Source organism: Sturnira hondurensis, unplaced genomic scaffold (assembly GCF_014824575.4).
Source record: "Sturnira hondurensis isolate 20B ecotype Veracruz unplaced genomic scaffold, ASM1482457v3 Scaffold0006496, whole genome shotgun sequence".
Taxonomy (NCBI): Eukaryota; Metazoa; Chordata; class Mammalia; order Chiroptera; family Phyllostomidae; genus Sturnira; species Sturnira hondurensis.
The window spans coordinates 2,888,784-2,904,718 of NW_028079127.1; the positions used below are offsets into that span (position 1 = coordinate 2,888,784).

General features: G+C 34.8%; 1 protein-coding gene across 7 annotated transcripts in view; it reads left to right on the plus strand.

Annotated features, from left to right (window-relative positions):
- CCSER2 (coiled-coil serine rich protein 2) overlaps positions 1-15,935 on the plus strand; it is a 220,742-nt gene that overhangs the window by 171,116 nt on the left and 33,691 nt on the right. For all 7 annotated transcript variants that reach the window (XM_037049363.1, XM_037049366.1, XM_037049368.1 and 4 more), the window contains one exon: positions 2,482-2,571. In XM_037049363.1, coding sequence (XP_036905258.1) covers positions 2,482-2,571 — 90 coding nt within the window. The remainder of the gene's footprint in view (positions 1-2,481; positions 2,572-15,935) is intronic.

Sequence of the window (15,935 nt, forward strand, 5' to 3'; positions counted from 1 at the left end):
TTACTTGGTAGTAATACAAAAGGCTAGAATAACAAGAACATAATGGCATAAAAATACCAATAGGCCAAGAAAAATCTTTATTGAATGTCAAATGCATATTACTAAAAAGTAGGTTTTCTAAATTATGGAAAACACAGATATTTGCCAAATCTTACTCTTCATATGACAGTACATAGACACAAAGGAAATTCTTTCCAGAATTGTACTAGTCAAGATAGAGTAAGTAATGTGTTTGCCTTGAGATAAACACTTTATATTACTTTTATCTTCCTCACACACATCCCATATGTGTTGAAAGCCAAGTCCCATTAGAGTGAACACCAGGAGACCCTGAGTTGACTCTTGAATTGAACAACTCAGGATTGAACTGTGTGGGTCCACTTATATGCAGTTTGTTTGTTGTTGCTTTTTTTTCGCAATAAACATACATAGTATTGTAAACATATATTCCCTTCCTTATTATTTTTAAAATAATATTTTCTGTAGCTTACTTTATTGTAGGAATATCGTATACAATACATATAGCATAGAGAATGTGTTAATTTATTATTTATATTTTCCTTAAGGCTTCCAGTCAGCAGTAGGCTATTAGTAGTTAAGTTCTTGGGGAGTCACATGTTATATGCAGGTTTCCAGCTGTGCAGAGACTTGGCACACCTGAACCCCTCATCATTCAAGAGTCAACTATATATTGAATTTTGTTTCAATGACTATCTCATTTCTTAGGAATGAGAAATATGTCTGTAGTATAAGAAATGAAAAATATGTCAGTACTAGAGAGATTTTTTGTTTTAATTAGATATTACTTTGTATAAGGAAATTGGAATGATCTAGTTTCAATTTAGGTAATTTTTGAATATTGGTAATTATTTTTAAAGTAGAAACTTAAAATTTTAATTTGATGCAGTCATGAATAATTTGTTGTACAGATTTTTCTACAAGAAGGTATATTTTCCTCCATTGGAATTATTTAACAAGTACAATGGGGTACCCCTCCAACAACTGGAATTACCTTCTAGAGGGGCGGGCCCCTAGTACAGGCTTCTCCTGTTAGGGGAGTGTTCTAGGGACCTGTCTTATCAGTGTATCCGCTGGCGTTGTTGTGAGAGGCTGCATTTGGCTTCAACGAATTTTTTTTTGAAGACTCTACCTTTGTTTGATTTATGAGCACACATGCCCACATTACACTGAATGTTCAAGCAGTTTTTGACCAAAAAGGAAATGACGCTCATGCCCTACCTTCCTGTTCACCTAATCTTGCCCTGAGCTACTTTGTTTCCCTGGATGAAAAAAGTCCTCAAAGGGAAACATATTGCCAGTGTAGAAGAGGTGAAACAAAAAAATGGTAGAAGCACTAAAAGGCATCAAACTTAATGAGTTCAAAAACTGTTTTGAGCAGTGGAAAAAGCATCAGTATAGTATTGCACCAAAAGGAGAGTACTTTGAAGGTGACTGAACCTTTAAACATGTAAGAATAAATACACGATTTTTTATAAATAAATTCCAAGGGTGGGAGGATTTGGAATTTGTGGCCAGGGAGAACCTTTCATAATATGGTTATATTCCAACTTCACACTAAGGAGAAATTCTCATTCTCAATCCTTAAATTTTTTTAAAAGACTATTTATTTTGAGAGAGAAGGGATGTGAGGGAAAGAAACATTGATTGGTTGCCTCTTACACACCCCTACCCTGCGACCTGGCCTGCAACCCAGGCATGTGTCCTGATTGGGAATCGAACCGGTGACCTTTCAATTTGCAGGCTGATGCTCAATCCACTGAACCACACCGGCCAAGGCAGTCTTTTCTTCAAAAATTTGGTATTTATTTGGAAGACCAAAGTTTACATAATAGATATATTTGTGTAGTATAAATGACTAAATGAGTAAGCTTTGAGTGGAATCATGGTTAGAGAATTTATTTGTGAATTGAGATGCTAAGATAGATCTTGTCAAAGGGCAGAGATCCTTCAAAGTATTACAGTCCAATGAAGTTGGCACATCATTAAAGGAGCTTAAAAGTCTTTGACGTGTGAAAAGATGGTCTTACTTGCAGAGTGGTAGTATTTAAAATCTGGTAGAAACCAGTTAAAAATGAATTTAAGAAATTGTGCTGCAGTTATTGTTGTAATCATAATAGTTTAGGGAAATACTTCAATTCTTGCAATTGTATTCTTTATATACTATATATTGTTATGTATATTTTCCATTTGTATACATAAGTACTGTATATATTTATATGCATAAATTATAGGTAGTGCATTTTATGGATAATATAAAAGATTGCAAAAGGTAATTTTGACTCTTCAAAATTGTAGCCTTCTGGCTGACTCTCGAACCCCGGCTCTGAATAAGATGGAAGATTACCTAATAAATCTTGATGTTTACCCCTCTTTTTTAACCCTCTAAAAGAGACCCTAATTTCTTTGTAAATGTAGGTGTGTTTGAAATATGTCAGTATAAAACTTTGTATTTTTGTTCAGGCAACTCGATGTAACTGTCACCAAAAATCTAAAGAGGAAAAGTGCACATATGTCGATAAATATACCCAAACACCCTGGAGAAGAATTCCTGTAAGTAGCATATACCCATAACCCCTTCTCTTGCCATTTACTATTTAGATATTTTGTTCCACCTTGGTTTTACTCTAGTCTTTAAAAATTTTGAATCTGCAATGGCTGTTCATTTCTTTTAGTAAGTTGTTTTTTCCTTGTCTCTTAGGCATTTGTGTGCTTTCTAAAGCTTTTCTTGTGTCTTACATAAGTGAATGTGCATTTAATAGCTTTTCTGTTCTGCATATTGTAATCCGTGTTATTTGAGTGTCTAGTCTCTTCTCACTGCCTATATTTATGAGAGTATTATTTCTACATACTCTTAAAGAAACGGAAGTCCAAAATGCAGTCTTCCCTCTTTGGCAGCATATGACTCTTCGAAAATATATGATGCCATATATTCTTTTTTGTTGAAATTTTCAAATATATTTTATTACTATGATTACTCATATTTCTCAAATGTTGAGGCTGTTAGGAAGTGTAAATGCATTATGATATAGACAGTAAAGGTTATATTTTTAGACATAATTAGGGAGTGGTTTGTTCTAAACAGAAAATAACCATATAGTCTGCCTTTCTTTGTTGTTTTTCAAAAGTGATACATCTCAGAACATATTTAGTGCTAAGATACACTGACAATAATCTGAGTTTTTCTAAACTTAGCTCAGGTTTTGTCTGAGCCAGAGAATCATCATATGACCATCAGTTATCATTATTCTATTGTGTAGTTTTAAGCAATCGATGGTCCTTTTTCAGAGAATGCCTGATAAGCCGGCCTTGACTCTTCTTTTGCCTTATTTTGTCAGTGGAATCCTAGTAACACAAATGAAAAATGACCTATAATGGTTAATATAATCAACAATCTGTTTTTTAAAACAGGTGTAGGCCTTTAGAGTTTACAAAAGTTGCTAATTAGATGTAGTGTGTTTGAAATATTACGTCAGTATAAAACTTTGTATTTTTGTTCAGGCAACTCGATGTAACTGTCACCAAAAATCTAAAGAGGAAAAATGCACATATGTCGATAAATATACCCATCTAATTAGCAACTTTTGTGTGTTCTGTATAAGTATGATGCTAATAGTTAATTTATTCAGCAAAAGTTTGGTGAGCCTCTCCCATCTAGTTAGGCTTCTGAAGTAGAAATGGGGATTTGTGGAAAGAAATATGCAGAAAAATAAGGAGATTCCTCCATTAAGCAATTTAATAAAGGAACTGGTGATGTGATACAAAGTGTAGTAAAATCTACAAGGTTCAAAAGATTGGGAAAGTTTAGTTGGAAGAATCAAGGAGCATGGTGAAGAAGGTGAAGCCCGGTTGAATCATAGAAGGCAAAAGATGCCAGTAGACAGAAATGATACAATTTTTCTTTAAAGTCAAAGGATGTGAAAACTTATCTGTTTGGAAACAATTGCAAAATGAAAGACCACGCCTCTTGTTTCTAAATTGAGCTTGGGCTTTCCAGCTTTCTCCAAGTATCTTCATAGGGATGTTTGGGTCTTTTGACATTGTTACTAAGTAAATTGGTGGTTTCATTAAGTGTGACTAGTTCTGTTTTGCCAACCTTCTGAGAGTCTATGACATCTCTGGCTCCCTCAACTTCACTGTTCTGGAAACTGGCTATTATTTATAAGTCTGCTCACTAGACAAAAATAAATGGTGCAGAACACATCATTAAGACATTCGCTTAATATACTCTTGAGTTAGCTTTACTATGACCTTGGGTGAATGAAGGTCAAATTTTCAGCCTAGCACATGTAACAAACTTAGACTTTAGGATTCCTTATTATTTATTTCTATAGGAATCACCTGGTTGAATACCTTTGTTTTTTAGGTAAGGCAATAAAAGCCAGGCTGATTAAATGGCATATTAAAATTTCTATAATTAACCAGTGGCTGAATTAGTACTGTTAACTTCAGACTGCTGGTTTTTAGTCCAAGGTTTCTTTCCCCAAAAGCACACTGAAGAGCCTTGAAGGATGGAAAGAAGTTTCGCAGATTAAAATGGGAGATATATTCATGGCAAAAGGAACAATGCAAGTAAAGACAAAGGTGGGGAGGTACAATTGGGTGATATGATTTTGGCAGGAACATAGATATACGTTTAGAGAAATAGTTGAAGTTAGTGTTAAAGTTCATTTGAAGGTAGAATTTAAAATTTTATGTGGAATTAGTGGGAAAATAGCAGTATTTATTTCAAGAAATAGTTATATATTTATTTGATTAAATGCTAATTATTAAATGTTAATCTTAAATTTTAATTTTATCCTATGATTTTATATTCTTTAGACTTTGTTGGCTTCATTTAAAATAAATTACTTTGGAAACCATTCATTATAATAACAAAGGTTTTACTTTTTTCTTTTAAAAAGTCACACGTTATTCTGCATGTTCTTTTTTTTTTAAATTTATTTATCTTTTAAGAGAGGAAGGGAGGGAGAGAAGGAGAGAAAGATTAATGTATGGTTGCTTCTCATGTGTCCCCTGCTGGGAACTGGCCTGCAACCCAGGCATGTGCCCTGACTGGGAATCGAACTGTGATCGTGTGGTTCGCAGGCCCAAGCTCAATCCACTGAGCTACACCAGCCAGGGCTGCATGTTCTTTTTTAACAAGAACATAACATATTTAAACAAGATGTTGATGATGGGGATAAGGAGATACAGTGGGACTCATCTTTGCAACATCTAGTTTGTTAGGTGGTGATTTAGGGAATCAAAACATGTTATATTTTTTAAAATCTCCCAAGTTTATTATAGGTAAATTTTTTTTGATCTGGCTAACCCTTTGGGAAGACTGAAAGTAGTAATCTGAGTACTTACTTGTTCTTCACCTTTTGTAATATGTTGGAACATTTAAATGCCTTTCTTGAGATTCTTCATTAGCTGAGGATTATAGAGTCTTTCTCAGAGATTTGTGAGGCATATGTAAGCATTTCCTGTGAACATTTCTTGGAATAGGAGAAAGAAATCTGGCTGTAATGGAAGGCAGGGAAGGATAGTAGAAGAGAGAGTTACTGCCTATAATACTTGTTAGCAACTATTTAGGATATGGGAATAAAAGAACAATACACATCTCAGTCAGAATCTGTCAGAAGAAGGAGAATGGTAGACCACCAATAGTAGCAGAGCAATTAAATTTGAATGTGTTGATCTCAACATAAATTTTTATAAATGTTTTCAAAAGAAGTTTGGTATTACCTAATTGCTGCAAATAAATTTTTCAAAGTAGAGAACCAACAAGAAATACACCAGAGGATGAAATAAGGTAGTAGATCAGGGGAAAGGAAGAAAAGCAGATACTCACTTATTCATTCACAGATATTCGTGTGCCTGCTCTATTCTGGGCACTCTCCTAATCTTTGAATGCAAACATGAAAACAGTACATACGGTCCCAGCATGTAGGATGCTTACAGAAACCTCAAATGTGCCTAAAATGGCACATTTTAGTCTCACTCTTTCCTACATGTGAAAAAGCTATGATTAATTCCCTGATGAGAGAAAAGCAGCTGCTCAGGTTTATGCTATGTGGTAGAGATTTTAGCAGTCCACTGTAATAATCCATATAACATATTCATAGTATTTAAAATTCATCTTGGGAAATAAAATGAAATGTTAAATGCAAGAAACAATGTAACTCAGAGATTGGTCTTAAGAGCATTTTCTCCTGAGTCCCTTTTCTTTTATACCATGTGCCTTCCTGATTTTGGAAGTGGGCAGCATTATTGATTAACTTTTATGTGAGTTTAATGTCCTGATTTTAATTACATGTGCCATTTTCTCCCAATTAGAGAGATGTCATAGTACTATTCATATGTATTTCCAAAGTGAATTAAGGGGTTTATGTCTTTGTCAAGGTCCTTTATTGTAGTCACTGTTAGTTATATTTAAAATATGCCACTAAAAGTATTTTAAATGAAATATACATATACTTTTGTATTTAACAAGTGAGGTTTATGATGTGGTCATGCAATTATTTTTAAATTGTTTAATGTTTAGTCAATAATAAATATTGACCATTGAATATGGCTTGTGTTTCAATGAGCTCAATGCTGACAGGTACCATCTATGTTGCTGAGACATTCCATTCCATCATGTCTTTTACACTGATTTTATAAACAATCGCACTGTGACTTTTATGGCTGGATCTGAAACCAATAACTGAGAAATAGAATTGTTTTTCAAGGCTAGGAAAAATGAAATACGACTATTATAGCAATCGATTTACCTTGTCATAAATTTTAGGGTATCTAAATCTGTGCCCTCCATTACCAAATATAAGAATGATTGAGAGGCATTTTTGAAATCATCTAAAGACCCAAAGTTTGTCTGCAGTACAGTTAGAAAATAGAGGATAGCCCCAAAGTTTTCTACTGCTAGGATCCCTTTTGTTTGTGTAATCCCTTTTGTTTGCCAGTTTAATTTACTGGCTTATACATTAGAATGCAGGCAGGACACAGAGAGATTTTACTTTCAGGATTTATTTTTAGACAGCAGTCAGTGAGACATGGCTCACCCTCTTAGCTTTCCAAGAAGCATCCTGATCAGATTACTCCTTCAGAAGAAATCAGTCAGCTTTCCTAAGAGGTAATAAAAGAAACAATAAAACTTGCTCCCCTTTTAGTCTGTGCTAGCAGAGTGATAATTTTATTAGGCCTTTATTTGCTGGAACATTCTTTCTTTTTTTTTCTTTGCTATTTTTAAAAACATTTCTACAGATGTTTTAGAAAATTACTGTATTTTAAATATCAAATATAACTAAAGTTTATGTTCCCCTGGAGAATGTCTCTTTAGTAGTATGCTCTGAAACTGCCAAAAGGTTACATTAACATTCCCGATATAGCAGAAAATAATACTCTTTCTCTTACCCAATTCTAAAATTTCCAAACAAATGTAGCTGTCCAGATCATTCAGAACAGTGAAGTATCAGTGACCTTCAGCAAAGCCTACCTGTGAAACAAGTTATTTGTGGCCAGGGAGAACACAGTATGAGGAACCACCTCAATACAGCGCGTCACAAAGAAACTTTTATAGAATTCGAGCTTTTCCTCAGGGACTGGAGGCAGGGTTTTACTCAAACTATGTACTGTCAGAAAGAGGAAAAGTTTGGGGTATTTTGTAAGTGATACAGTAACCTTGTTTTTATTTTATACAAAGCTATGAAGTGGTCTTATTTCATTTTATGTTATCATGGTTTCAGAGTAACTTTGGGATTCTGTGAGATCGTTTATGAGATTAGTCCTGGACATGAAGGACTGCTTGTATCTTTCTCAGAAGGAATATACCTTGCATGGATTGAGTAAAATTCTACCAACCAGATGAAATTTCTTGTATTGTTAAAATTCTGTAATTACTTGAGTTGTTACCTCTCTGTATTTTAAAATTACTTACTGTACTTTGTCATGTGTTAGTATACTTATTGGTGATGATAAAAGTAATGATTACATGAGAATATTGTGAGAAAAAAAGAGTATTTGGAGAGTTAACACTTGGGTCACATTATGGAGACTTAAGATATACTGAGAACTTTCCACTTAATTCTGTAGCCAGGAGGTTCTATCTGGGAACGGGCTTAACCATGGTTTGGTACAAGAAAAATGTAATATGAGAGGAGAAACTGTATCTTTTTTTTTAAAGATTTTATTTATTTATTTATCTTTAGAGGGGAAGGAGAGTGGGAGAGAAACATCAATGTATGGTTGCCTTTTGTTTGTGCGTCCCCTGCTGGGAGTTGGCCTACAGGGAACTGGCCTGCAACCCAGGCATGTGCCCTGACTGGGAATTGAACCTCGATCCTCTGGTTCGCAGGCCTGTGCTCAATCCACAGAGCCATGCCAGCCAGGGAGAAACTGTATCTTGAGGCAAGAACTTTGTCTCCTTTCTCTGCCAGTGTTTAACACAGGGATCCAGCAGGAATGAATTAATCCTAGTGAGCGCAGAATGAAGGTAGGAAAGGTATTACAATAGCCCAGGCAAGAGAAGATAAGGACTGACCTCTGGTTATTGATCTCTCATTAAGACAGGGAAGTTCACTAAGACATTATCTGTTGCCTCACTATAAGATTGGATGAGAAGGATGTGAAGAATGGAAGGAAGCCTGGATGACTGGGAAGATGGCATGGCAGTCATAAAAAAATAGGAAAACCTAGAGAAAGGATTTTATTAGGGAAGGAAACTACTGAATATATACATATGTATAGGTCCTCCCTTGTTCACAGATATAAATATATTTATACATACTTATATTCATTCATAAATATATATTTACATATATGTGTTTACATGTACATATTTATGAATAAGGGGGTCCCCAAAACTGAGAAAATTGTGTATATATTTATGTTTGAACTTCAGTCACCTTCAAAGTACTCTGCGTTTGATGCACTGCACCTGTGGAGACTTTCTTACTGCTTGAAACAGCTTATGAACTTACTGATTTTGATGCTTTTTAGTGCTTCTGCTGTTTTTTATTGTGCCTCTTTCACATCAGCAAAATGTTTCCATTTAAGAACTTGTTTATCCAGGAAACGAAAAAGTCACTTAGGGCAAAATCAGGTGAATAGGGAATGTGGGGCATGGGGGTCATGCCATTTTTGGTCAAAAACTGCTGAACACTCAGCGTGTTGTAGGCAGATGTTTTCATAAATCACCCATAATGAAATGGGCAAACGCTTGAGTCTTAAAAAAAAATTCACTGAAGCCGAACACAGCCTTTTACAACACCAGTTGGTACACTGATAGAGATGGGTTCCTAGAACCTTGTGGGGAAAGCCTGTACTACAAGGGGTCTGCCTTTGAGAAGATAACATTTAGGGTTTTGGGGGGGGTGCCCATATATATATTTATGTAAGTATATATTTATATATATTTATTTTATCTGGGGGATTTATGTATATTTTATCTGAGTTTGAGATTCTGGCCAAAGGGTAGAGCTGTGTGAATTTGTAGGACTGGAATTTGAAGTGTAGGAGAAGTTAGGTACAAATTTAGATTCAAAGTGTGTGGAGGACAGAAATCTTTTATAATAGAACTCATCTACTGGGAAAACTCAGAAGTGCCACAGACTTCTTGTGGGAGCAAGTAAGACCTTCCCAGGAGGCTTCCTAAGCTCTTGCAAAAGAGGGAGACATGTTAACTAATTTTCCTGAATCAAGAAGAGTTTTCTGTATCTCTTGAGTGCCGAGATAAAAATTGCCCAGTCTCTAACCTCAGGTGGTAACTCTCATCTGTTCTCACCACTGCCCTGTGAGAAAGCAGATGCCTGAGATCTGAGGGCAGAGTGGTGAATGTTCCGAAAGACGTGGCTCTCAGCTCCTGATTTTGTCTCCTGCAGTTAGAGCTCACAGAAGGGGGATTTTGTGAAGACTTGGAATCTATAGGCTTTAGCTTATAGAGATAAGGAGATCCTTAAACATGTTTCCTTTCTTTCCCCAGGGAAATATGACCCTATTAATATAATCAGTGTTTCAAGTAATTTTCCTCTATATTACTCTAATGCGCACTATAGTTTTATTAATCTTCATATTTTTACTTTTTATTTTTTTTCCTTATATGAAGTTTTTAATACGAGTTTTGTCAAATATATTGTACTTATCTTATTGGATACAACCATTAAAGATGTGTATTTTAATTATCTGTTTGTCCTCTTATTTTCAACAAGTCATCAATATAAAAATCCTCCTCCTCATTGTCATCACTGGGAGGGGTACCAATTTTGTGAGGAAAGTTTAGGGAATAGAACTGAACCCTGTAGGTGGAAATTATAGCTCAGTATTAAAATTTTTTAGTTGAATATGAGAAAAGACTTTCTAACAGAGCCGTGCAGAGGTAGAATGAGCTGCCTTAAATAAAATGACTTAAGCTCTCTTCGATCCTCAGTTTTCTCTCCTGAAAAAAGTGAGGATAATTATACCACTCACTCCATAAACTTGTTGTAATGCTTAAAGTGTTAATCGCACGAATTACTTGTCCGTGAAGTACTTGTTTGTCCCTGAATGTCCTTTCCCGTTTTTTTTTTCCTTTTCTGAAGACACAGGAATCCTCTAAGAAACCATCCCTGACTCTCTGAGATAGGTTAGGTTTCCGTACCCCCTTAACTCCTAGGGCCTGTGACTATCATTAGTACTCTGTGTGTGCATTATCTGTCTGTGTTTTCTATCTACCCCCATGAGATTGTGGACTTCTTAATGACAGGGACTGTTTTAATTATCTCGGTGCCTTTAGCACCTGCTACTTTACTTTTTATTCTATTTTTTATTAAATATTTTATTTATTTTTAGAGAGAGGGGAAGGGAAGGAGAAAGAGTGGGAGAGAAACATCAGTGTGTGGTTGCCTCTCATGTGCCCCCTACTGGGGACCTGGCCCGCAACCCAGGCATGTGCCCTGACTGGGAATCGAACCAGCGACCCTTTGCTTCACAGGCCCGTGCTCAATCCACTGAGCTACACCAGCCAGGGCTTTATTTTAAATCCTTATAGATATATAGGAAGTTGAAAAATAGTACAGAAAGATGCCTTGTATCTTCACCCAGTATTCCCTGTGGCTACATAAATATAAATATAGCATAGTATAAAAAGCAGGAAGTTGACATTACTGTATGCATAGTCCTATGCCATTTTACCACTTGTATAGATTCATGTAACAACCACCATATTTAAAATTCAGAATCACTGCACCACTACAAAGTTCTCCTTTTGTGCTGCTTTTTAATAGTTACAACCACTCCCTTATTTCTCTGCCATTTTTAACTCCTGGAAACCTCTAATCTGTTTTCCATATCTATAATTTTATATATAATTTTATATAAATGGCATTATATAATGTGTGAGCTTTTGCGATTGGCTTTTTTCACCCAGCATAGCACCCTGGACACCCATTCAAGTAGTTGTGTCTGTCAGTAATTTATTCCCTTTTATTACTGAGTAGGATTCCACGATATGAATGTTCCACCATTTACTTGACCACATATATTGAGAGACATTTTGGAGTTTCCAGGTTTTGACTCTTACAAGTAAAGCTGCTATGAATACATGTGGAGAAGATCTTGTGTAGGTGTACATTTTTATTTCTCTGAAATTAGTGCCCAGTAGTGCAAGTTCTAGATTTCATGATAACTGTATGTTTAGATTTTAAAGAAACTGCCAAACTGTTCACCAGAGCAGTAGTGTCGTTTTAGATTATCATTAACATTGTATGAGTGATCCAGTTTCTCTGCATCCTCACCAGCATAGTGTTGTCATCATTTTTTATTTTAGCTGTTGTGGTACGTATGTAGTGGTAGTTCATTGTAGTTTTAATTTATATATCCCTAATGGCTAAAATTATGTTGACACCTTTTTGTGTGAGTATTTGCCATTCCATTCAAATGTCTCTAAATGTCTTTTTTCCCACTTTAAAATTAAAGTATTTTTCTACTCTTGCATTTTGAGTTTATATATATATATATATATATATATATATATATATGTATATATAGCCTCAATATGAGTCCTTTATTTGGCATATGGTTTGGAAGCACTTTTCCTCACTAGCTTGTCTTAGCTTGTCTTTTCAGAGTCTTTCACAGAGCAAAATATTTTAATTTTGATGAGGTCCAACATATTGATTTTCTTTTATGGGTTGTGCTTTTTGTGTTATGTTTAAACTCTTCACCAAGCTGAAGATACTGAAAATATTTTCTTCTAAAATGTTTATAGTTTTACATTTTATGTTTAAATCTATGATCTATTTTGAGTTTATTTTTATGTGAGATATGAAGTTTAGGTCCAAGTTTATTATTTTCTTAACGAATATGCAATTGCTTTGCACCATTTGTTTAAAAGACTGTCTTTTTCCTATTGAATTGCTTTCGTAACTGTCAAATATCAGTTGACGGTACCTGTGTGGATCAACTTCTGGGTTCTATTCCATTGATCTTTGTGTCTGTCCCTACACCAGTACCACACTGTCTTGAATACTATAGCTATTAAGTAAGTCTTAAATTGATTACTGTGGTTCCTTCTACTTTATTACTACTTTTCAAAATTGTTTGTATATTTCTAGTTTCTTCGCCTCTCCACATACTTCTTGAATAAGCTTGTCTGTATTTTTAAATAATTTTTGCCAGGATTTTGACAGAAACTGTATTATAATTAAATATCATTTGGGGGAGAACTAATATTTCTATTGTGTTGAGTCTTCAATCCACGATGAGGTATATATCACCATTAATTTGAAACTACTTTGATCTTAATCACTAAATTAGGTTTTCAGAATATAAGTTCTGCATATCCTTTTAGGTTTATTAAGCATTTCATTTTTTGGAGTGATTAAGAATGGCATTGCATTTTAAATTTGTTTCCTTGTGTTCATTGCTGGTGTTTAGAAATACAGTTGAGTTTTGTATATGGATCTTTTTATCTCGTGAATTTATTAAATTCACTCATCTGGGAGTTTTTCTTTAGATTGCATTGGCTGTGTGTACCATCATGTCATCTGCCAATAAGAACAATTTTCTTACTTTTGATCTACATGTCTTTTATTTTATTTTCTTGTACTATGCTGCTTGTGAGGACTTTCACTAGTTTGTTGAGTAAAAATGGTGAGAGTGGGCATTCTTGTCATGTTACTGATCTAAGGGGGAAAGCATTCAGTCTTTCACTATTAAGTAAAAGTTACCTGTAGACAATTGAGAGATGCTTTTTATCAAGTTGAAGAACTTCTCTATTCCTAGGGTGCTGAGAGATTGTGTCATGAATGTGTTTTGGATTTTGTTTTAAATGCTTCTGCTGTATGAATTATATGTGAACATGTGATTTTGGTTGCATTAATTGGTTTCTGAATAATGAATCAATCTTGTTGCCCTAAACATCTCTTGGTCATGGTGTATAATTCTTTTATATATATTTTGAATTCTATTCAGTCATATTTTTGTTAAGGATTGTTTACATCTAAGTTCATTAGGGATGACGGGCTGTATTTTTATTTCTTTGTACTATCTTTGTTTGATTTTGTGTTAGAGTAATTCTGGCCTCACAGATGAGTTGGAGTGTCAACTTCAACTTCTTTCCCTTTCACAGATGAGTTGGAGTGTCAACTTCAACTTCTTTCCCTTTCTGTTTTCTGCAAGAGATTGTGTAGAAATGGTGTCAGTTCTTCTGTAAATGTTTGATTACCCTCTCCAGTGAAACCGTCTGGGCCTGGAGAGTTCTTACTTGGGAGTGTTTAAGTTGTTTTAGACATATTCAGATGATCTCTATTATCTTGGATGAGTTTTGATAGTTTGTGGTTTTGAGGAATTAGTCTAATTCTTCTCAGTTGTCAAATTTATAACTGTAAAGTTGTTCGTAGTATTCCCTTATTATCTTTCTAATGGCTGGAGGATCTGTACTGATACCCCATTTCATTCCTTAATTTGTGTCTTAACTGTTTTTTTAATCAACCTTAGTGGTTTGTTAATTTTATTGACCTTCTCGAAGAACCAAATTTTTGTTTCCTTAATTACCTCGAATTTTCTATGTTCAATTTGAATAGCATCTGCTCTTTATTCTATTTACTTTCAGTATATTTTGGTCTTTCCTCCCTCAAGTTTTCTAAGGTGGAAGTTCAGCTTAATAATTTGAGATTTATTGTTTTTATCATTGCTTTAACTGTGTCCTACAACTTTTTTTAAAAAGCATTAAATTTATTGGGGTGACATTGGTTAATAATTATATAGGTTTTAGGTGTATAGTTCTATAATACATCATCTGTATGTTGTATTGTGTGTTCAACACCCCAAGTCAAGTCTCCTTCCATCACCATTTATCCCCAACTATACCCCTTTCTACCTCCCCCCTTCCCCAATCCCTCTAGTAATCACCATACTGTTACCTGTATTTGTGAGGTTTTTCTTTGCTTAATCCCTTCACTTATCACTCAGCCCTTCCCAATGTCCCTCCCCTCTGACAGCTGTCAGTCAGTTCACTGTATCTATGAATCTGTTTCCATTTTGTTTGTTAGTTTCTTTTATTCATTGATTCCACATATAAGTGAAATAATATGGTACTTGTCTTACTCTGACTGGCTTATTTCACTTAGCATAATACTCCCTGGGTACCTCCATGCTGTTGCAAAAGGTAAGATTTCCTTCTTTCTTAACGCTGAATGCTATTTCATTGTGTAAATGTACCAGAGATTTTTTATCCACTCATCTACTAAAGGGCATTTGGGCAGCTTCCAAATCTTGGCTATTGTAAATAACACTGTAGTGAACAGAGGGGTGCATATATTTTTTCAGATTAGTGTTTTGGGTTTCTTTGGATATAATCCCAGAAATGAAATTGCTGGGTCATGAGGCAGTTCCATTTTTAGTTTTTTGAGCTGACTCCACATTGCTGTCCACAGTGGGTACAACAGTCTGCATTCCCACAAACAGTGCAGGAGGGTTCTCTTTTCCCCATATCTTTGCCAACATATGTTGTTTGTTGAATTGTGGTCGATAGCCGTTCTATCAGGTAGGTATAAGGTGGTAATCTTATTGTGGTTTTAATTTCCACTTATCTGATGACTAGTGACATTGAGCATCTTTTCATATGTCTTTTGGCCATCTATATGTCTTTTTTGGACAAGGGTCTTCAAGTCCTTTGCCTGTTTTTTAAATTAGATTGTTTGGGTTTCTTTGGTGGTGTTTTATAAGTTCTTTATAAATTTTGAATATTAACCCTTTATCAGGTATATCATTGACGACTATGTTCTTCCATTCAGTGGGTTGTTGTTTCATTTTCTTGATGGTTTCCTCTGCTGTGCAAAATCTTTTTAGTTTGATGTAGTACATTTGTTTATTTTTATTTTGTTTTCCTTATCCAAGGAGATATATTAGAGAAAACTATTGCTATGAGAAATATCTGAGAGTTTACTGCGTGCTTTCTTCTAAGATTTTTATGATTTGAAGCCTAACATTTAAGTGTTTAATTCATTTTGAATTTATTCTTGGTTTTGGTGTATGAAGGTGATCTAGTTTCAGTTTTTACATGTATCTCAACAATTTTCCCAGTGCTATTAATTGAATAGACTATCTTTAACTCGCTGTATGTTTTTGCTTCCTTTGTCAAGTATTAATTGACTGTGAAGGTGTGGGTTTATTTCTGGGCTCTCTGTTCAGTTTCATTAATATACAGGATCCAGCAGAAGTAATGCCTGCTTGAGTGTGGTTGGTAGGGTAATAATATGGGTGCACTAATTTATAGTTTTAATTTGAACATTTCACTTAAAGCATCATAAGATGTGCTTGGGCGTAATATTGTTATGTTTCAGAATTATATGCCTATGATTTTATAATAAACAGGGGCATTATTTGTGCCAAATCCTGTATGTCTATTTTTATGCCAGTACCATGCTGTTTTTATTACTATGGCCTTATACTATAGT